Consider the following 25,292-nt stretch of genomic DNA (forward strand, 5'->3'; position numbering starts at 1 on the left):
CGTGAGGTGAATTATTCACAACTTATGATTAAAAATTAGTTATAATATCACTGACCGTGCGGAAAACATTCTACCATTGCATATATGAATGCTTAAAAAGCCATTGTATTTGAATGAGATTTATTCTAGCGGGAAAAAAAACAAAATTGATGAATTAATGAGAAAGTATATATACTCGAGATGTATAACAATACAAGTCAATCCCCGATTGATCCGAGTATTTTGCGCGCGAGCTGCCTTACTTATAAAACATGCACACATTACTACCTATTCTATGTGGTGTCGAGATATCACCGACGCCACGATTGTCAACTCAGCAGATCATCTTTGTGATAATAAAAGTCGCACGAGTCGGGTCATAAACACTTAAGTCGTTTACGATCACATCGATCTTCCCTACGGAAGAAGAAAAAAAAATGCTTCGTCGCCTTATTTTTTGTTTTTTTATCAGCTACTGATAATGTGAACGTGCCACAGTTCAACGAATTTTTCTCGATGTGTGCTCATATATATATAATGTGAACAATTTATGCTCGTTACGTATTCGAACATCTGTTAATATACAATAAAATCTCTTTTGACATCCCATTGGGGCAAAAATTACACGTGTAAAAGCTTTTTCTCGCTTATTTCAAAAATTTAGCTCACCGAGATGGTATCGCTTTCAATCTCCGATTGATCTCTTTTTTTTTCAAGCTTTCGCGTGACAAACTTTTGACAGCTTTTCTACTTTCTCGCGACGAGACACACGCGACAGAGTATTTTCGCGCTCGCCTACGACTCGGTTTTATTCGGCGAACGGTAAATTCGTCACTTAAAGGCCGTGAAAAGTAGTAAGACTCGACGTTGCGTCCATCCTGTGGCACGGTTCGCCGTCTACTGGCGCGTCACGGCGCCCGAACTGGCGTCGCGACGCGCGTACGACGCACCTCCTCCGACAATGCGTACCGATTGACGAAGCGCGGAATATAAAAAAGAAGGAAGAGAGAAAAAAAGAAAAGTTCGAGCTTACATCCGATATTCTTTCATCAATTTATTACATCGGAAATCGTCGAGGAACGGCCGGAGCGAACCGTCACCGATAGACAAATGATTCTCGTCAAGCTGGAAGCTACGCCGGAACAATCACATTAGCGAGATGAGTGACGTTGTAGTGAGTGATTAATTGTATGCTATTGTCGATGTATATCTCCCTCCGAGACGTATCCCTGTACTTTTTTGTATCTTTTTTTTTTTTTTCTTTCGTCGGTTATCGCTTCTCGTGTACTCATTATAAAATGGTATAATGTATTGATTAAATGATTGTTAAAATAAATTTTACCAAATTTTTGTTCCATTCTTGCTCTGCAATACTATGTTGCAATACTATGCAATATTATATGCAATACTAATATGATTTTCAATTTGACATATGCAAGTTTTGTATTCGATTTTTTTTTAAAACATTTTGGTTCTGTTACCTTAGCCTGTTTAATCAATTTGATGCAGGAATAATTATTTTCATAAATATTTAAATCACATTTTATTTATAAATTATGAATCATATTTGTGTCCAGGATAAATATTTTAGAATTGCGCATGAATAGATAATACAGTCATCAAATTAGCATTGTTAATATTATTGCGGTTGTCAAAATTAATTAATATTTTTTTGTTACATTAATAAAATGTTGAATAATTAAAATAGAAGTGAAGGAAATCTATCATGATATTGTTAAGAAACAATTGCGTGTGTTCGGAGAAAAATAATTTTCTAAAAGAATATTATTAACAAATATTTTATGAAGATATACGTCAAGCCAAAAGGAACTTCAACTATTTTTACGTCGATGACAGAGAGAGAAACTTTTCATCTAATCATATTTGATTATCTAGGACGTACGTCTGTGTTTTATGGGTGACAGAAGTTTTGTGCGATATCGCTCTAGTGATAAAGCAAGTTTTCAAATTTTTACTTCCCCAAGTTAATATGCGTAAAGTTCGAGGTCATGCGTAGTGAATCGCATGCCGAACAATAATATCACGGTCGGCGAATTCACGTGCCAGTAAATCGGCTTTTCGGGGTTTCTCGAACTCTCATCTCTATTGATACCAAAGCTCCTAAAGATCCTAGAGACGCGTATTTACTGAACTGTACAATGACGTTAGGTATCTCGTTAAGTATCTCGAATTTCTGAATTTTCAAAGAAAATATGAAAGAGAAAGATTTATGTTGCTACAATAATGCTATAAAAGAAAAAGATTAATCTATGCTATAAAAAAATGAAGATTAATATGTGCTGTTGTATATATGTATATGATAAATAATACACTTTTCTTGAAAAATCTTTATTTAATTATAAATTGCTATTTTCCTACGGAAAATTTATTTGATTGCTCTGTCAGTGATATTTAATTTTCAACAGGAAATATCTCGATTAACTAATGAGTTAATCTAAAGATCAAATTGTTGCATTTTGTTCTTAAAAACAACTACATATTCACACCAATTAATTTATCTTATTATTGAAAGTATAAAAGTATTAAGATTATTGAGAAATAAATATTTCATATTTTATGTCCCAAAAAATGGTAAAATAAAATAATAAAATAAATATGCATAAAGTGGGCAATCTCACGGATGACCTTGACTTTGATACATGTTGTCAAGGTCATCCTCTTGACCTCTGATTTTGACCTAAGTGAATTGAAAATAGTGACTTTGAAATAAGTGACGGTCGCGATCCATTAAAACGTTATTAACAAAAAAGGATTATTAAAGTTATTATTAAAAAGATTATTAAAGATTATTAAAAATTATTAAAGTTAACTTTAAGGACCTTAGAAAAAAGAAAAAAAAAATTTTATTTATTGCTACGTGCTATGCACGTAGCAAGGTTTGACGCAAACTTATGCGTCTAATTTTTTGATAGTGGAGAGCACTTACAATACAAAGGTTAGGTTAGGTTAGGTTAGGTTTGAAGTTTTGCGTGTAAAATTGTAAACCCATGTAAAACTTCGCTTTCCGTGGAAAGTCGCAAATTCATGTGGAAACTCACTTCGCATTAAAAATATGCATATAGAAGCAATATGTTCTGCCCCCCCCCTTCCCTTGCAGGGAGGCACCACTTTAAAAAAACTGGACACATAGATTTGCGTTGAATCTCTTGCGCTTTACATAATTTTTTAATAGATTGCGACCGCTACTTATTTCAAGGTTAAGGTCACTCAGGATGATGACTTTGATAACATATGTCAAGATCAAGATCATCCATGAAGTTGCCCACTTTAAGCATATTTACCAAATCAAATAAATCATCTTATTTTTAGCCATTCTAATTTATAACTTTTTATGCTAAATATTTTGAAAAATCAGTTATATAAAAAAATTAAAGAAGTTCTATTAAAAAAAATGCAATTACGCTTTTTGTATATATTGTTATAATCACGAAAAATATGAGAGCATAGAAACACCGTTATTATTACGCCAATCTTTTCCTCTAACATTTTTTTATGAATAAAATAAGATCAAGCTAATATAAATTGCATTCTCATTTTCCCTTCCCTCTATAGTATATACATACTCTGTATATGTTAAATAATTACTATTATTTTTGCGTTGACATTTTTATTTTTAAATTTAAAAAAATTTATATAGTATTTGAATATGAAAAGAAAAAATATAAAAATAATATGTATGAAAAGTATTTTCATTATGGAGATATTTTAAATATTTCTATACTTTTGTTTATGCTTACTACAAGCAAATGTTAATTATTAAATCAAAATCAAAACTGAAAGTCGTAATGCTTGGACAAGTAGAAATATAGCAATCTTTTTATTTGATTTGTAAAAACTATTTCTATTTTTTTGTTACGCTTTGCGACTTATACGCTTTGCTATAATCGTATCGTTTCAATGAACTACTTCATGCTATGCTAGCTAGCTAGCTATTTAATATGAAAAAATGAGAAGAAAGAAACATTATTAAATCGCGCAATGAGCATGATAAAAGATCATCGTGTAATCAAACGGCAGCGTCCAATTGTATAGGACGGCAAAGCCGTGTGTTTGTGCATTCAGCGTAAATGAAAGGATGAAAATAGGTGAAGCATAAAATAAACGACACACTTGTAGCGACGCACGCTATACACAAATGGCATGTATTGATAAAGAATTCGATTCAAATACGATTGGTATGTATGCGTTTATTCCTCTTCATAATCTGTTGCAACAAATAGCAATAAAATTGAAGTTACAAATATTCTATAGCAACAGAATTGAAGTTAGAAATATTTGAAATGTTTTACATGAAAATTTTATCAAAACAATTTTTAAGTATAGAAATTACTGATTTAATGAGTTAACAAGAAAGATTTAAAAAATTTAAAACTCAAAAAAGTTTTTCTTTCTAAATCGTAAATTTCTGACACTCCAAAAGTTTGTCACGCCATATATATATATATATATATGCGGCATATATGTACATAATGTATACGCATACATCTCTCAAAATTATAGCATTGATATGAATAGACAGCATATCAATATTGAATTATTAATTGATCATTGAAATATAAGGCAATGTTAATTTCAAAGCAAAATCTAATTTAAGCAATTAATTAAGTATGTAAAAATACTATTTATACAGGGTGATTTTAAATAAATGCAAAAAATTTTATGAGGTGATTTTTTGTTGAATGTTAAGAGGATCTTTTATATAAACACTTTTATATCTCTCCCTGAGGACTCTTACACTCTCTAAAGGGCAGGTAAAAATTAGATTTTTATTTCTCAAATTTTTGACGAATTGAAAAAATAAAATTTGATTAATTTTGTTTTGCTGGTTTTTTTTTATTCTAAGTTTAACTTCTCATAACTTGAAACTTATGCTATTTAGTACCGTGCATGATGATGTATTTTATTTTTTTTTTATTTGAAAATTATTGATTTTACGAAAAAAAAAAATAAATGAAATAAAAACGTTTATATTATAAAGGAATTTTCTATATTTTTAGATGATTACATTCCGGCCCGTTAAAAAGTTTTAATAATTAAAAATTAAATAAGGGTTGATAGTTTTATCCTCTTATAACGATACAAGAGGATTAAAAAGATATTAAGACTTTTTGCTAGTGAAAAATATCCATCAAGTTTTATTTTTTTAACTTACCCAAAATTTGACCAAAAAAAAAATAAAAACTTTCCCTTTGATGTAACTTTTCAGGGAGATATGTAGGATTATATATTTATATGAAAGACCTTCCTTTAATTTTTGACAAAAATTGATCTAAAACTTTTTGCATTTTTTTAATCATCCTATATATATATATATATATATATATATATATATATATATATATATATATATAATCATCCTATATATAAAAAGTATAATTATATACTTTTAAATAATAAGTGGCGGTAAGGACCTCAATTGGCCCCAATTGTTTTTGTTATAAATTGATAGTACTGTAAACAATTTTATAAAAATTAAGACACATTTTTGTTTAAATTTTCAGATCTGGATGTCTGAAAATCATTTCAGATGATCTGTCTTAATAATCAGAATCATTTTTCTGAAAATTTATAAGAGTGTGTCTGCAAAAAAGTTGCAAACGTTTTGTCTAAAGTTTTAGTCAGTTTTATTTATAGCATATTATTATTTATAATAATATTCATAAATATATATAAATTGTTTTAAAATATTTATTTTATTTACAACAACAATAGCATGATTTAGGCATTTTCTTTCAAAACAAGACTGCAATATTTTTAATGCAATATTATGTCAATAAAACAAATAAATAATGGCGTTTAAAAAAATACAATAAGTTACCTTATTTCTTTAAATAATACTCGCAATAAAACAGACCGTATCTGTGCTATGTGTGTATGGGATAAATTTTGTTCAAGTTTACTTTTTATTATCTGCGCATTGCAGTACTATTATCAATTTTATGCATGTTGCGTCTTGTGTAGTCGTATATTATATGTATAAAAATCTTTATGGTACATGAACGCAAAAAAATTGTAATTAAAAAAATTGTCTGTAAAAAAATTGCAATTAAATGCTAAGAAAATATAATTTTTCGCGATTTTTCGCGATCAAAACTAAATTCAGGGTGTATTTCTTAATAAATGGAATTAAAATAAAGAAGTGTAAAAAAGTATTTTGGGATCGATTTGGGGTCTTATCGTCACCCATATTTATTTTGTTCTAGAATTGAATGATATGGAATTATTTTTTGACGCAAAAAATTTCTTTTGAAAGTTGAAAGTAACAACATATTTTATTTTGATTGTAATAAAACTTCTGCAGCGCATCACATATTGTAGCTATATTTTAAATTTTTTTACATGATGGAGCAATTTAGAAAACGGATTTGTGTCCAGCGTCCAAAAAACTATACGGGATGACTAATCTCGTTCCAATGTTCGAAAAAGTTTTTTTTTGTTGAACTGTGTTATAGAACTGTCTAAAAAATAATCAAAATTTTTAGATATATATATTTTTAAATGTACTTAAATATTATATATATATATATATATATATATATATATATATTTTATATATTTTAATACAATTTTTAATTTATATATAAAAATAATATCAAAATTTTTAGATATATTTTAGATATATTTTTTAATTATTATATATATTTTTAATTTTATTATTATTATATGTATATTTTTAATTATTTTCATATAATTTTTATACTATTTTATTTAATTATCTGCACTATTTGGGATAGAATAATTCCATTTAATATTTAATTTAATTCAAATCAAATATCCGTTCTTTAACATTTTCTCCGGTAATTTTTATATTATGGCAACTTTCAATTATTTTGCTTCTTGATTCACAAAATGTTTGTAGTTTTCTAAAATCTTCATTTAATTGAGCTGTTTTTTATTTCACTATAAATCAAAATACAGTTCTAGATAAATTCTGGATAAAATCTACCGAAAATTTCTAATATCTCGATATCTTAAATTTTTTTTTTTTTTAATTAAAGTTACAATATGTGAAACGCGCTAATTCTTTTTGAATTTCTAATGATTTTATTTATTTGCATAAAATTTATTAAGGGATAATTAATAAGAAAATTGATGCAACATGAAGGGTTAGTAAAATTTAATTAGAAATTTTATAATCGGAATTTTTTTATCTATTTGTCATAGACTATTTCCGTATTCAATGATTTCATCAATGAATACAATATAATATTTTCCGCTCTTCGGAAAGTAGGCTGTGTCTGACATTCGTGATGAGTAACTCATACAAAAACAAAGACGAAGTCCGATAGAACGTCAATCTTGTCAGAGTTTCACGATTCTAGTTCGCAATAGCTTCCCTCAACTTAAGATTCGTTTCACAGCGTTTGGCTTCAAGATATTTGAAACGAATATTTCATTATAGACATATCTCTACATTAATAATCCCTGCTGACTCCCTTTCTGATGCATATTATTTTTTAAGTTTTTCGGGTTGAATATTTATGTGCTTTGAGTTTTTTTTTTTCTAGTTATATTAAAAAATTTTTATTTAAAAATATAAAACGTGTGTCAAAGTCAATTTTCTCACAAATGTAAAGATAAAACAAGCTTCTAAATTATTTCTAATATTAAAAAGAATTTCTTGTAACAAAAATTTTATGTATTTTTTTTTTTAGTAAATACCCGAGTATTTTTTATTTTGCGGTCAGTAATTATTTCAATGTGTGTATGTTTGTGCGCGCGCGCGTTTTGCGTATAGCTTGGTTGAATATTCAGAATCCTTGGAAAGAGACTAAGGAAAGCCCGAGATTTTCCGACGACGATTTTGCTTTCGTTTAATTGCGAATTAATATCAAACATTTGCCCTTTTTTAATTATGAGATAACGTATTTTTGCGGAGTGCGTTAGGAAATTAATATTGATGTTTCTATTATTGTACTACCTGTGTATATCCTTTACAATCGATTGCGACGAGGTCATTCGTGATATTTCTTTTTCAATTTCCAGGGCTCGGTGTTGAAGCGGGATAAATAACGCTAATTTCATAGTCAGATAGTTTTTGCTAATTACAAATTGTGTTCTCTTCACACGAATTTAATGCGGCGATTATTCTCGAAACATTGATTTTAGCGTATTGGGCGAGAACCTATTCACGTAGAAATTTTATTTGTCGAATTATTTCTTCTCTCTTTTTCAGCTTGCAATAAATATTTTATTAATATGACTTTTTGGTCATACAAACGCTAAGGGAGATTTAAACAATTTTAAAAAGGTACAAATAAAATTGTAAAAATAATATTATCATGGATTTTCAGAAATTTTTCGTTGCTTTATAAAAACATAATTACATTAAAATAAATTTTATTACATCTCGCAAGATACTTTTATCATTATGTAGCTTCAAGCTCTCATCTTTTTATGATAATTACTTTGCGCAAGCGTTTGCCAAAAACAGTATATCATCGTGAAAGTTCAAAGGGTCATTAAATTTGTTTTTTCAATTTATTGCAAAATTTTTTGTCACAAATGTGTAAATGAAAGGGCCTTGTAATTTTTTCTAGTATAAATTGTGCTTGCGCTGTGAAAAACCAATTAATTTTAACATTACTTGTGTACAGGGCTGGGTAACATTTGATTTCATTTTAAATATATATTTAAAATGGAAATGCCGTTTTGCATTTTGCATTTTAAATGCTTTATGGAAAACCATTTCTATTTTACATTTAAAATAAAAATATCTATACATTTAATTAATTTAACATGGATAAATGTGGTTTTCTAAGCGCATAAGAGGAACCAAGTCCCGTGATTGGCCGAAACACAATTTCTTTTATGGCCACATTGTATTTAACGTTCGTATCAATTGTCCTTGTTTAACTTTGGAAAACAAAGTTATCAAATTATAAATAAAACTATAAAATGTATGAATACTTAAATAAATTACTTATATAAAAGGAAAAGTTATTTTGCATTTGGAAACCATTTAAAATACCTATTTACCCATTTTACATTTAAAATAGATTCGAAAAACTCATTTTACATTTTGCATTTTAAATATATTTTTTAAAGTATTTTACATTTGGCATTTTAAATGCAATTAGAAAAGCATTTTACCCAGCCCTGCTTGTGTACTGCATCAAATCAGTCTTGCGATTTTAATTGCCAATTGTTCTTTTTTTTTCTTTTTTTTCTTTTTTTTCTTTTTTTTTTGTAATATGGGAACTAACGAACAAATGCCTCACAGATATGAACAAATCATATAGAGTATTTGTTTTTGAGATTAATTGAATTTTATCAGCGCAATCAACGCCCTGAAATTGCTTTTTCGATGATGAAATTTTCTCTGTCGAAGTAATAGTGCATAAAATAGTTTTTTATCGTTTAATGACATACACACAGTCCAACAGAGATAAATAAATAAAATCAACGCATTATATGTATTTTTTTAAAAGTTATCCATATTATTATTGTTGATCTTTTCTATAAATAGTAATAGAGAAAAGTCAATAATAATTTATAATAATAATTATTTACAATAATAATTTATAAATAATAATTTGAACTGAATAGATTGAAAAAATGAGAATTTATGATAAAATGTATATGTGTTTACCTCTAAATATTTTTAAATAAATGAAAATAAGATAAATGATAAATTTTTAATATTTATAATAATAAATTGAATATAATTTATAAAATAAAAGCTTTCTTTGCATTATTTTGAAGCCATTAAATGCAATTTACAGTTGTAAACTGTCATTAATATTCAATTAAAAAATTCTAAATATTTTGTGAATTATAAATATTAATGGATAATAAATTCTATTGTAACATGTTATATATGTATATGATTTTTATATGTATATGAGTTTTATATGTATATGACTTGCCACAATTTTCTTAGTTGCCATTTTTATTTTATTCTTGACATAATAAAAAGTGCTAATTGCGACATGTCGTTAGTTGCGCTTCGCTAGGTATGATTTATGATCACGGTTCACATTTTGCAAAAAGAGAGGGAGAGAGAGAGAGAGAGAGAGAGAGAGAGAGCATACAATGATGCGTGTTAATTATGCGGTTAGATTTAACAAAACCATTTGTTCAACTCATATGAAGTAGCTGAATGCTCTTGTTGTTACTTTAAACAATCCGCGTTGTTTCAACGAAACGTTTTCTTGCGAAAATTAATTCGATTAAATATGTAAAAATAAATATTGAGAAGAGAAAATCGAAAAATTTCAAGTGATGTTGATTTTATCTTGTACGCTATCATGGAATGCACGAGAGAATTCATTTTTTTTTTTCCGAATCCAAATACATATTATAATTTTACACATGCAAGCACATTGTAATAGAAACCTACCTACCTCAGCTTTCATATAGTCTATCTTTCACGTCCGTTACTAAATTTTTTTTTTAATTATTCTAATCATCAGTATATATACGTTTGCCCGGTGGTCACTCATCACGAATCACGTGTTGAAATTTCAAAGTAAAAAGTGGAGGATCCAAAATGACAGATCAAATTTTGACGGAAAAATTATTCAAGTATCATAAGAATCAAAAATTTCAGCAACTTTCAAGTTTTCTTAAAAACTTGACGTGATACGTCATTTTTCACAACCATCCTAATCAACGCTGAAAAATCTATCAGAAATGACTTGATAGAACTTAAGGCAAAAAGAAATAAAGAATTGTGCAAATTAAAAACTTGCACGTGGCTTTCTCATAATTTTCTTTTCTTTTTTTTATAATATCAGTAATCGTAATTACAAATCGGAATGATATCAGATTCCGAGACTCTAAAATAGCTCAATACCAATTATCCTTATATGATATTCTATTCATATCAAAATATTTAGCCCATATTTCAAAATTTGAAGAAGTTAGAGCGTACATAAATTTTTCAAAAAAACCAAAATGAACTCTTGTCAATTCTCATTAGAATCAATACCAACCATTCTTTAATGCTAGTCTATTAATGTAAAAATATTTAGTCTGATATCTCAAAATTTGTAGAAGTTACAGCATGCACATATATTTATTGAAAAATTCAAAATTTCATAAAAAATCAATTCTTTTACTAATTCTCATCAAATTCAATACCAAGCATCCTTTAATGATATTCTATTCATATAAAAAAATTTAGACAAATATCTCAAAATTTGCGGAAGTTAGAATAACATCTTTTTTTCAAAGAATTTAAATATTTATAAAAAATAAACCCCTTTATCGATCCTAGCGAAGTACAATACCAACCAACCTTGAATGATACTTTATTCATAAAATTATAAAATTATAAATTATAAAATTATAAAAAATTTTTAAATTATAAATTATAAAATTATAAAAAATTTTAGCTCATTTTTAAAATTTACGGCAGATAATCGAACCACGTTCTTTGGTGCAAACATACATATACACACATACTCGACATTTTGTAAAAATATTTTTGTAAAAATAAATGTTTTTTTTTGACGTTTCAGAACATTCTAAACACATCAAAACTAGAAAAAAAAATTTTCCACAAAATCAAAGCTGCTTCTATGAGGAAGCAGAAAGGTCTCATTTTGTCGACCAGTGTTATTAATTGTTAATTGTCAACTATCAGTTCTACCATCTTAAAAGTTAAAATTGAAAATTAAAAAATCTAGATCTTACAATTTAACGTAAACTTTCGACTCTTAATTTGTAATTCGAAGTTTATAATTATAACAAATGAATTGTGTGCGAAATACAAATTCACCATAAAACCATCAATCTCACAATATTCGCTAATAAATATTCTCTATTCACGCTTACGTCACGGTGACGTTACATTATATGTATATGTATAATCGCGTGCTTCTTCTTGTTTTCATTGCAATTTGCTACTATTCTGTAATATGAAGTCGCATGTCTCAGGATTCCAGTTAGCAATAACAAGCACAAATTAATGTCGTTAATCTCCAAAGGCGAAACGTTGAAATCCAAAGAACGAAATTGTCTATCTTGATTGCTGCATATCATACCTGTCGTTAGTAACGTTCTCTTAATGTTTGATTTATCTTTTCATTCGTTTTTTTTTTTAGTATTTTCATGAGTCAATTAGATATTCTATTATCATAAGAATATTTATTTAATTATTGTAACAATATATTAACGTACATTACAGGATTTTTTTATATGCAAATTTATTATTTGAAATTTTTATAAATATTGTAGAAAAAAAGTGATATTCTTTTTGATATTATTATTTTCTTTTTGTATATATATTTATTTTTTTTTATTTGTAAAGCGTTTTTAAATTGTTTAGGGATAAAGCTTACACCTCCGATTGCGCTGAAATTTAAACCAAAACTTGTCCTTGACTTTAGTATAAAACATCTTGAAGGATTTTTGCCGACAAGGGCCCGTTTGTCCCCTATCCCCCCTCAAAGTTGCAAACATTTTTATTGTATATCTTCGAAAACATTGATTTTAGAGAAGAAAGATTTTTACAAAAATGAAGCTCTTAAAAAACTCTGCAAAAAGTGTTATATATATTTTTTTACATAAATTCATTATTTTGGGAGTTATGTGATAAAATAATAATTTTAACGCTATCATGTTAATACAATGCATCGGATGACTTGATTATTATAGGGAAACATATTACTAAACTTTTTTCAGTTGTAGATTCCCAAATGAGTTTCTTTTTATAAATTCCTGGTGGAACTTACTTTGCATTAAAAAGGTTACGCGTGGAGATAGTGTGTTCCGCCTCCCCCCTCCATACTCTACGGGGAGGGGGAGGCGCTCCACCACTAAAAAACTAGATACATAAGTTTGAATTGAACCTCGCTTTGTGTGAAAAGTTGTAAATCCATATGGAAATTCGCTTTGCATTAAAAAAGTGTATGCATGGAGGCAGTGTGTATTATCACGATAGCGTTAAAATTATTATTTTATCACATAACACCTGAAATAATGGTTTATGTAAAAAAATGTATAAAATCTTTTTTATAGAGCTTTTTAAGAGCTTCATTTTTTGTCTCAAACTTTTTTCTATAAAATCAATATTTTGGGAGATATACAGCAAAAATGTTTGGAACTTTGAGGGGGGGAATAGGAGCAAACAGGACCTTATCGGCTAAAATTCTTTATACTTAAATCAAGGGCAAATTTTGATTAAAAATTTCAGCGCAATTGGAGGTTTATGCTTTTTGGAACTGTAATCTTGTTCAGAATTAAATTAATTTTAAGCTCTTTTATCTGAGGAAAACATTATGTTTAAATACAGTTATTTTAATAAACGTCATCACATACATGCGTGGGCACTTACAATTAGATAAAAATTTTTAAATATTCTCAACTTTTTCTCTCTCCAAGCTTATATCAATTATAATTCTCGTCTGTGTGTGCCGAACATATTATATACTTGTCAGAGATTGGATTATATTGCAGAGAAAAAAAAGAGAGAGAGAGAAAGAAAGAGCATTTAATCCGAGCCTTTCTTCTCTCGTCTGTGCTCGCTTCTAGTTGACACTGTATTTTTCAAGCGTAAAAAAAAATGCCTTCAAAGTATGTTAACATATTTTGTGCATAACATGTCAAAGATATTTCTGTCATTCGTTTCACGCACAACTCTGCAGCCATAATCAGTGCAAATTCCCTATATGTGGCTCCAAAGCTTTCCACAGAAACTCTCTCAAACTGATTAACTCGGTGCTTTCCTGTACCAGAAGTCTGTATGCGGCTCTCCTTTCCTCTGTGCATACCTAACATTCGTGTGTGCGTATGTATTTATATAGGGTGATCTTTAAGTACGTTTATTCGAAAATTGAGAAAGCAATACCTTAACTAAATTTATGAAAAAACTTTATATAATTTAATTATGAAGAAAAGTTTATATATATAAAATACTTGTAGAACCATCTTTGTAATTTCAAAAGAAAAAAAAATATAATTTTCTTGAACATCCTATATTTCTGGAATTAAACTGTTTATGATGAAAGTGTATATGAATTTTTTTTCGTGAAATCATTTAAGGAATTACTTCTTTAATTTTCGGAATTAAGGACCACCTTGTATATATCGTATGTTGTATCAGTAATACGGAGTGTTTACCTCATGTCATACTGTGTTTTGCACTTAGTGCGCTACCGGTCCTTGCTTTTAGTGCCCACTGAGAGGTGTGTCTTATGTGTGTCATTGATTTTATTAATTTCTAACCTGCCTATATCCCATTATTGTTGATAAATAGACTTAAATATACATATAAAAATTAATATAAGATTTGATATTAAGTTGAAAGAAATGCTGCTTAATAGAAAAACGTATTATTTGAAATAAAAATTTATAATTTCCTTTTAATATATAAATTATTCTCATTTTCTACATAATGTTTTATGTATATTTTTTATATTTTATATTATCTCTCTTTCAGTATTAAAATATATATTCATATATATACAGGGTGTCCTAGACCACTCGTACACCCCTTTTCTTTCAAAAACTAAGCATTTTAGAGAAAAACGTTTTGAACAAAAATTGTATGATTTTTAGAGGAACATAAGATGGTGTCATTGGTTTGACCTTGGATGGCATCCAAATCAATGACCTTAAGGTCAAGTCAAGGACACCTTTAATTTCTTAAATGGAATTCCTTATTTTTTATTGCATATTCTTATAACTTATGTCGATAGCTTTCCAAAACATCATAATAAAATATTTTTTCGTTAAGAATTTTTTGAGTTATTTTGTATCTTAATCTGACATATTTTAGTATAAAATATAAAATATCTCGAAAATTATTTAGTGTTCGATAAATGTATCGTAATACTTTTATGTACAGAATAATAAGATGAATCAAATGGTGTAAAGAAAAAATAAATAATTGTTATAAAAAAATATATTGCAAATAATTGCATACTTTTTTTTAAAAACAATTATTTTCTGTACTTGACATGTATATATATATATGTATATATATATAAATATATATATATATATATATATATATATATATAAATGTATATATATATGTATATATAAATATAAATGTATATATAAAAAAATAAGTAACAAATATCCGAGTAAGATGCATGCACAGCCATTAGTTTTCATTATATATAAATAGTAATTAATTATATATAAATAAATATATATATATATATATTTATATATATATATGCATATATAAGTATATATACATGTATATATATATATATATATATATGTATATATATATTTATTTATATATAATTAATTACTATTTATATATAATGAAAACTAATGGCTGTGCATGCATCTTACTCGGATATTTGTTACTTATTTTTTTAGATTAAGTTTTTTAAAATATAAACAAAGAAGTCTGTGGTGTATTACCATAACTTTATTTAAAAAATCGATAAAAGGGTATTGGACGTAAAAGCGTTTATAGGATATTATTTCCTTTAAAACCTTCTCTCTTTTTTTTATTAGTTTTCCATTCTGTGAAATATTTTATTAACACTGGTTACCGCAGGATTATTTTTGTCAATACCAAGTTGCTTCTCTTTTGACAGATCGCTTATAGTTCGATCAACAAACTTCTCAATAATGTTAGCAACTAATGGCCGATCAAAACAAGCGTTAAACATTAACAAGAGATATTGACGTTAGAATGGAGATGTAATCTACTTAACTAATTTTGTTAAGCCTATATTCGTGCTCTGTTCAAATGTATTGAAAAAAAAAAAAATAGATCGACTCGTGTTCTGAAAATATTTTTTCACGGGAATTTTTTTGTTGCAAAAGCGACGTGTGAAAACCGCAGGTGAAAAATTAAATAAGTGTATAATTTATAAGATTTTCTTTACATACATACGACTTTATATTTTAAGTGAAAATTGTACAAATTGGATGGTCTTCCTAAACTTTTACATTCAATCTTCCATATGAATGATACATAGCATTTTTTCGCGAGCAGCAAAATTGAATTTCATACAGTGCGAGAAAAAAAGGAAGATACGGAGCTTTTTTTCTTGTTTTATTATGCATTTAGTACAATAAATAAAAAATTAAATAGAAAGAGATAAAAGATTTTATGTAAACATACACACATACACACAATATATTTCCAATTAATTTATTAAGAAACTTTGGATCAATGTTTCATCATTAAATATTTAGAGCATATGCACGCCATTATTGTACTGACTATTTTTGTATGTAGAAATAAATTTTTAAACGTTTTTTTACATACATGAAAATTTAAATTCTCGCTAGAGAGCGATAACTCGCCTCCATTTAGGGAGTCTTTTAGATAAAATAATTAACAGTATGTTTTGCTTATCCGAGAAAAAAATATGGGGTCATGTAAATGTACATATTTCGTTATGTGAAAAGATCTAATAACACATGTAATTTCATATATGTAATTATATATATTACATATGACTATGTTATACCATTTTTTTTCTCGGGTCACAGCATCACAAAAATCAGTTTAGCGATATGTTTATATTGTCACAGAATAATATCGTTTTTTCTCTCTCCTATATTTGAAAATATTTCTCCATTTGTCCTGGTTTCCAGACCTTGATCTCCAATCATTTTTCCATTATTTCTCGTCGCCTTTACGCACGCTTCCGAGGAAATTTAGCTCATATATTCCTTCACCTTCACCTCTCGGCCTTGATTCTCGTGCCTTGAACCTCGAAAGGAGAATTATTTATTAAAGAACTCGAAAGAACAAGAGTTATGCGCTTTTTCGTCACAGTTAAACATTCATGGATCTCAGAATAGAAACAAAGAAGTCTACCCGATCTTAGACACTTTGTGTGTCGACTTTTTTATTCCCTTTTCTTTCAAGAGAGACACGATTCTTACCATCTTCGTTTTTATAAACATTGAAAAGACCCGCTAGTATATAATTTGTGACGATTTTATGAATATTTAAAAATATTACTTTGAAATAATATATTTGTATAAATAATAATTTATCTATAATTTTTAATTTTCATTTATATATTGTGCAATTGTGAATAATAAATTGTCAATAATAAACTTATAAAAAGAAAGCCAAAATGAAAAAGTTCTTGCTCTCTTTATTTGCTTTTATTTACGCAACGATATTTTATTTATTACATATAACTTAAAAATATTTATCAATATAAATTATATTGTAATATAATAATAATATATTATTATAAATATAATAGTATTTATCTATTAGATATTATCTATGAGTTTTTATCCATGGAATAGAATCTTAAAAATAAACATTAAGTTTATATTGAATCAATATTAAGTATGCTGCTAAATTTTTAATTTATAAAGAAAATTTGTTTGTCAAAATTGATAAAATCATATTCTTTTAAATTTTAATATATTGGTTGCGTCATTTTAATTTTGATATCGGAGTTGTACAATAATTTAAAAAGCTTAAATTTGGATAAATACATTGAATTTTATTTATATAATATATTATAATATATTAATATATAATACATAATATATAATATATAATAAGTAATATAATAACAATAATATATTATTATAAATATAATAGTATTTATTTATTAGATATTATCTATGAGTTTTTATCCAAGGAATAAAATCTTAAAAAATAAACATTAAGTTTATATTAAATCAATATTAAGTATGTTGCTAAATTTCAAAATTGTCATCAATATATATATAATCAACAAGCAAATTTCTTTTATAAGTTAAAAATTTAGCAACATACTTAATATTGATTTAATATAAATTTAATGTTTACTTTTATGATTCTATTCCTTGGATAAAACTCATAGATAATATCTAATAAATAAATACTATTATATTTATAATAATATATTATTATTATTATATTACAATTATTTATACTGATTTTAATAATTTATACTGATAAATATTTTTAAGTTATATGTAATAAATAAAATATCGCTGCGTAAATTATATATATATATGTATATATTCAACAAAGTATTCATGGAACAATTATGAAGTAGAATATTAAAAATCCAGTAAAATTCAATGTATTTTTTTTCAATGTATTTATCCAAATTTAAGCTTTTTTAGATTATTGTACAACTCCGATATCAAAATTAAAATGACGAAATCAATATATTAAAATTTAAAAGATTATCCGATTTTTTTTATTGATTTTATCAATTTTGACAATTACACAAAGGACTTCTCACCATTCTTAGAGAAAAATGTCTTTCTGCAGATTTGGCTGATTTCTGGATATGTTGTAGTTCTCGTCATTCGGATTAAATGCTTCATTAATTCCTTTATCTTTAGCGGCCTGAAGAATTCTTAAATTTGAATGAACATATTTTTGAAATATTTGGTAAATCTTTAAGGGGAAGGTAGAGGATGTAATTCACAATTTTTTAGCAATAAAGTTTATATTTATTATATTTATTATATATATTATATTAATATATTTATTAATTATAGTATTTTATTAATTAACATAATAAATATTTTTTATGATTCAAAGTTTTAGCAACATACTTAATTTTGATCGCAACAAAATTTACTTGATATATTTCACCTGCGATAAAATACATAAAAGTATTCTCTTCTTTCAATTTTAACCACAAATTTTTCAAAATGAAAATTGTCGCATGATAGAACAGGCCAAAATTTTGAAGGCCAAAATTTTATTCAGCATCGAAAAAAACTACGCGAAATAATCAACTTCCTTTTTGTGTTCGAGAAAAAAATTACTCTTTTATTTTTCCAATTGTGTAATTATAATTGTAATTATAATCGATAATAACATAAATTATGAAATTCTCATAATTAATAGATAATTGTATACACAATGGGAGAATATATTTAAATACCCTTGTAGTAAATATTGTTCTAATACGCAATTAAAAGCTTATTAAAATATGAAAAATTTGTGTTCCTTTATTGAGTGATATATTATTATAAGAAAGAACCCATAATAAAAGAGTAATATGGAGCGTGTAGTTTGTGTTCCCACTTACTGTGCATCTTGCTTTGGTTTCTTGGAAGTTCTTTTTATCGAGTTTTTTTTTTCACGGAAATAGAAGATCTCTTTTCTATAGGTTTTGTACGGAAGGTTCTACCTAGAATACTGAACAACTTGTCTCCTGAGGCAACAACGTGATCAATTCAGTACTCGCACTGCTGGTTGCGAAACAAGCTTATTGGAGTAAAGGTGGGGGACTTTCCGTTTATCAAAGTAATCGAATAAGAGGGGAAAAAAAAAAAATTTACGTAGAAAATATAAAATATATGCATATCTTGTAGGCCTTTAGGCGCTTCGCTTATCTAACAATATAATAATGAATCTAAATCACTAGCTTTATGAGCGAGGTTCTTTGAAGCTGCTTTCAAAAGACGAATCTTGCGAATCGTTTTCGTAAAAATTTCCTTCACTTACTACAAAATTCTGTCTCATCGCTTTCCTCTAAGGTCTTATTTTCTATACTTTTGTCACTTTTGACGGATCTTAGTTGTCAATGTTATCGATGCCTTCTATAAAGTATGATTGAATTGTTTCAACGGGCGTATCAAGATGAAGAATGACATTTGAAAGTATTTTTTCGCGTTGACGCGAAACAGAAGACTCGGGTCGGGAAGCTTGTAAAAAAAGCGATACGTGAAACTATCTATTTTTTTTCACATAGGCAGCGAATATCGATATGGATTTAATTGGAATTTTAATCCGGCCATCACATGTCACAAGCGTACAGCAGCGTTTTCTGCTAAATGCACATTTTACGTAATGTGTATATTCCGGTTTTCCATCGGGAAAATCCTTCCTTTTGACGGCTCTTTCACTCTCTCTCTCTCTCTCTCTCTCTCTCTCTCTCTCTCTCTCTCGCACGCCAAATACACTTTTAGTGATAGTTAATACGATATATAAAGCACGATGGTAGCGCGCGTTTCAAAGAACGATATTTCATATTATGCACGTGGCGCGCGCTTTTCCCGACGCAAACGCACAAACGAATCGATACGAAACTTTTTCCTACGACTTTTTTCCCCTTTTCGTCCTTCGAACGAATGCGACGAATTGCAATGTGATTGATTTCCGATACTTAACGCACGTACGGACTTTTTAACGCAAAATCTGTATCTCGTTCGAATAAGGGACATTCGTGCAATCGAGTTTGCCGAGGAGACCGAGTGCTATTTGCGATTATATCGATCGCGTAAAGATCCTCGGGACGAGAGGATTGTAATTAGTATTCGAGATGCATTTCGACGCGCGGTTATTCATACGCGATCACGAACGAATCTGCAGGCATTGAGGAGTAAATTATGAGATATAGAAATCAGGCACAAAACAGATAACTCTTATCGATAGGAAATAGGAATAATAATATACACAGATCGATGTAGAAACATTCATTTAGTACGTAATATTTTTGTTACATCTGTTTTGAAAGGATTAAATATATCGTGCCATTGGAGAAGAATTTCTTCAGAAGATCTATTAGATATTTTAATTTATAATAATAACTTACAATTTATTTAAATAATATAAACTTATAATTGCAATCAAAAATAATTAATATTTTACTAATATAATTTTAGTGTACATATGCATATATATATATATATATATATATATATATATATATATATATATATACATAAATGAAATTGAAATTTATATTAATATATGTATGTATGATATTTCATTGTTAAATATATTTTTTATGTTTCAGCTGATATATTCGATAAGGTTGATGAAGAAATCAAGGCACACGCTGGTCTGCGGGCTAATTGCGTTGGCGGTGGAAGAATTGAGCATGATCCTGATGAAAAAACTATCAAGGTTTATGGATATTCGCAAGTAAGTGTTACAATTTACTGGAATATTATCTCTAATTATTTTTATACGTTATTAATTAATTTAATAGATATAAAAATTATATATGTACAGGGTGTCCCATTTTAAAAGTTCCACCCTCATAACTTTTCATGATCAACGTTTGAAGGAAAACGATTCCAATAAAAGTAGGGAACAAAGGGGGCTATCTAATAGTGACCTTGGATTTGACATGAAAGGTCATTTTCAAGGTTATTTGAAGGTCAACTTCTGTTTTTTAAATAGAAACCCCATTTTTTATTGCATATTCTTGTAGCTTATCTCGAGAGCTTTTCAAAACACTATAATAAAGTATTTTTAATAAGAATTTTTTGAGTTATTTTGTATCTTAATCTGACATATTTTAGTATAAAATATCTCGAAAATTATTAGTGTTCGATAATTGTATCGTACTACTTTTATGTACGGAATAATAAGAGGAATCAAATGGTGCAAAGAAGAAATAAATAATTGTTATAAAAAAATATATTGCAAATAATTGCATACTTTTTTTTAAAAAACAATTATTTTCTGTACACCATTTGATTCATCTTATTATTCTGTACGTAAAAGTATTACAATACAATTATTGAACATTAAATAATTTTCGAGATATTTTATATTTTATACTATAAAATATGTCAGATTAAGATACAAAATAACTTAAAAAATTCTTAATGAAAAAATATTTTATTATAATGTTTCGAGAAACTCTCGAGATAAGCTACAAGGATATGCAATAAAACAAGGGGGTTTTCATTTAAAAAACGGAAGTTGACCTTCAAATAACCTTGAAAATGATCTTTAATGTCAAATCCAAGGTCACTATTAGATAGCCCCCTTTGTTCCCTACAACTTTTATTAGAGTCGTTTTTCTTCAAACGTTGATCCTGAAAAGTTATGAGGATGGAACTTTTAAAATGAGACACCCTGTATATATATATATATATATATATATAAATCTTTAGATTTTTAATTATTCTTAAGTTATTTCTAGTTGAATTTTATGCTGCATCAATGATTGTTTTCTTTTTGTAAATTAATTTTTTTATTGAAGTTTTTGTTGATTAAACCTTATCTTTTCATTTGTGAAATAAATCCGTATGAAATAAATAAGATTGACGATTTGCTGACGTAAAAATCAGCGTAGGCTGTGATGCCTGATTGCAAGTGATAATTTTAAATACTAGCAATGAATATTGCTGAATATATTGCATTGCATCGCAATAATACGTATGATTAATGGCGCAGATATTTTCACTTTATATGATTGCCCATCGCAAGCCTTACGCCCACGTAGTATCAAACTTTAGCAGATTAAATTTGTTCTGTCCGTAAGTTCTCACGCATTCGAGAATCGAAAATGAAATGCGTTTTTTCAAGCAACTTGTACATAGGCCAGAAACATCTTAGCGTTTTTACTTTTATTATCTTTATTATATTACATAAATGTTAATAAGCAAATATATATAATAAAATAAATATCCAAATAGAATATCAATGACATTTCATTGTTCTTTTAAATTTAAACTAAGGGCATTTCTAAAGAACTGTATTTTTAAATAATTAGTGATTTATTATTGAAATATGAATATAAATATTTATCTTATATTCAGAAAATGCGTCGCAAAATTTTTGGTATTTCATAATTCGTCGTGAAATGTTTCGCGAAGCGTATAAGTGCCACAAATCTCGAAGTTCTGATCGATCAGGTCGACCTTCAAGGTAAAATTGCACCGCATTTACGTAAACTCGGAAATGTTCGTCTACTACGCTTCCGCTGAATTTTATCGAGCTATATCGCTTTATTTACGAGTATTTAGTAATATGAATCAATTATTATGAGCATGCAAAAATATCCATAAGTTTTTATATAATTCATCTTTATTGTACTGTACTAGACATATCACTACATATATGTCACTAGCACCATTTTTTTATTTATGAATTCTTTTACTTTTATTTAAAACAGAATTTTCTTAAGTTTTATAACGATATTATATCTTTTACAGGTTTTTTTTCTTAACTTATTATTGTGATTAAATTTTAGATGGATATTTTGTTTTGTTTTATTTATTTGACAAAAGAATATATGTTATTGTAATGAAAAATGAAGTTGTTTTAATCGATCATTAATAAATTGTTTTTAAGTTTTGCAAACTGTTCTCAAACATAGTATAAATTATATTACTGCGTTAAACTTATTAATATGAAAAGTTTATATATAATTACTATTCGAAATTTTTGCTTTTAAATCGCAGTTTGTGAAAGTAAAGATGATCAAACTATTTTTTAATAAATCAAAAATCTGTTTAACAAATACAATTGCAAAGCTATTTCTATAAATATAGTGCAAAAACTATTTCTAAATAAATACGAAATTAGATATTTATTATTTTGGAAGAAATATTTTATATGAATAGCGTTTATAAGAAATAACGAATCAATATAACATACAATATAATGTACAATACCGGTTAAATGTATTGTATCATTCCCACAAAATACAGAAAATAAATATAGCAAATAAATAATTAAGTTTTTTTTTTTAGCTATATTTTGCTCAATTTATAAAATTATTAAAGCATCAAATAGTAGTAATAAAATATAATTTAATAATTTTTTTTTTTTGCGTTTTTAGTATATTAAAGTAACGAATTTTCTGTTTCTATAATTGATAAGCAATACTTTTCTACAATTGATATAACAATAATTTTTGTAATATATTTTATAAAGTAGCGGAAGTATTTTAAATCATTTGTCCGAGAGTTTAAAGCGGAATTTACTATCCGCCTTGGAAAAGGGATATTTTTTATTACGAAAGGCGCGCAAGAGATTGATAGGGAAATATTCTTAAAACGAGGCATTTAAAGGGAGAAAGGAAGAAGAAGACTTGAGCGCATATTAAAAAAGTGAAGGTAAAAGCGCGAGGAAATACATATTGTGAGCTTGAAGAAGCCCGCTCTCTCTAAAGCCAGTGACGTTCGAGGAAAAGCAATTTTATTCTATTTTACTAACACCATTCTGAATATTTCGTTTTTCGTATCGTTATTCGATAGCCGCGAACAATGAACGTGTATTTCGAGTTTGATTTCTGAAAAAATTTCGGATACTATGAAAATAAAACAATTCTCAGCGACATCAATGTTTAATAAAAAGGATGACAATGATATTATTTTATAAATAATTGAATGAAAAATATCGAATATTATTTTATCAATATTCAGTAGATCTCAAATTATCTTAAAGACACATTTAAAAACTGCGAAGTATTCTATAATTAATAATTTTATTTCTATCACACACTACTCCTATCTAATTAATATTTCAATGTAAATCTATTATATAGACATAAATATTATAATTATTATAAATACAGATTTATATTGAGATATTCATTTTCATTACTTAATGCATTATTTTTTAGAATTTGCTTTTATTCACTTTTCAAGATTTTTTACTTTTTTTATTGTTCATTTTTTTGAGATGGTGTACGTTTTATCAAAGTTTTACACAAAAGTCTACATCTCTTAAAATTTTTATTTCTCTTCTTTTTATTTTATTTTTTTTTTTTTTTTTTTTTTTGCGCATTGTTGCAACTCAACAACTGCGAATGTCAAGCATTTTTCATTTAACTTTATAAAGCTGAAAATATAACATAAACTCTATTCTTGTAACCATCACTACAGACGCGCGCGCGCGCGCGTGCACACACACACACACACAATTTATTATTCTATAATAGAACAATATTTTAATTGAATATAATAAAGTTGTTTAAATTTTGTTGTGCAAAGATCAGATACGACAATATATATTTTATTATTAATTTTGATTAGATAAATCTATGTTAATTAATTATTAATTTGGTTCACAGGGATTTGGCAAAGCTGATCATCAGGTGTCGGTTGAATTACTGAAGAAAAAATATCCCGACTACAATATTACATGTTCCGACGATGGTTACTAACAAGGAGAAAAAAATGACGCATATTTTTCTCGCTTGTAAACATGTTTTTAATTTAACAAATATAATCATATAAAAAATTAAAACGTCTTACTTTATTACTAAAATGAAATACATTTTAATCGTCTATAAATTTTATGAAAATATACATTATATATATATATATATATATATATATATATATATATATATATATAAAGTAAATTAATTAAATAATTATGGATAGAATATCCACGGGAAGTTATTAATTTTATCTCTTTTGAATTTTTCACATAAAAATCTTTTCGATAATATCATGCATATACTAATCTTTGCGCTCTACATTTATATAACTAAATATATAATATATGGAATAATTTTAAACTTTCCTTATTAAAAATTAATATAAATATTTTTTTATCTATCTAAAAAAGAATGTCTTATCAAATTATTGATTTAAAAGATGAGTTGTGTTATTTACGTTTACACGAATTATTATGTATATTATCTATATGATGATTGCAGGGATTTTTTTATGTAAACATTTTTTTTTATAGATGA

At 26.9% G+C, this 25,292-nt stretch overlaps 2 protein-coding genes across 2 annotated transcripts in view; one reads left to right on the plus strand and one right to left on the minus strand.

Moving 5' to 3' along the window:
- Window positions 1-847, minus strand: part of LOC126855442 (arrestin homolog) — a 48,537-nt gene extending 47,690 nt beyond the window's left edge. Inside the window, exon 1 of the mRNA XM_050603090.1 lies at window positions 649-847. The gene's annotated coding sequence lies outside the window, so the exon portion shown is untranslated. The remainder of the gene's footprint in view (window positions 1-648) is intronic.
- The window catches only part of LOC126855616 (14 kDa phosphohistidine phosphatase-like), a 77,671-nt gene extending 52,833 nt beyond the window's left edge, over window positions 1-24,838 (plus strand). Inside the window, exons 3-4 of the mRNA XM_050603432.1 lie at window positions 20,643-20,770; window positions 24,663-24,838. Of these exons, the coding sequence (XP_050459389.1) occupies window positions 20,643-20,770; window positions 24,663-24,755 (221 nt within the window). The 3' untranslated portion in view covers window positions 24,756-24,838. The remainder of the gene's footprint in view (window positions 1-20,642; window positions 20,771-24,662) is intronic.
- The last annotated feature ends 454 nt before the right edge of the window (window positions 24,839-25,292 follow it).

Source organism: Cataglyphis hispanica, chromosome 16, assembly GCF_021464435.1.
Source record: "Cataglyphis hispanica isolate Lineage 1 chromosome 16, ULB_Chis1_1.0, whole genome shotgun sequence".
NCBI lineage: Eukaryota > Metazoa > Arthropoda > Insecta > Hymenoptera > Formicidae > Cataglyphis > Cataglyphis hispanica.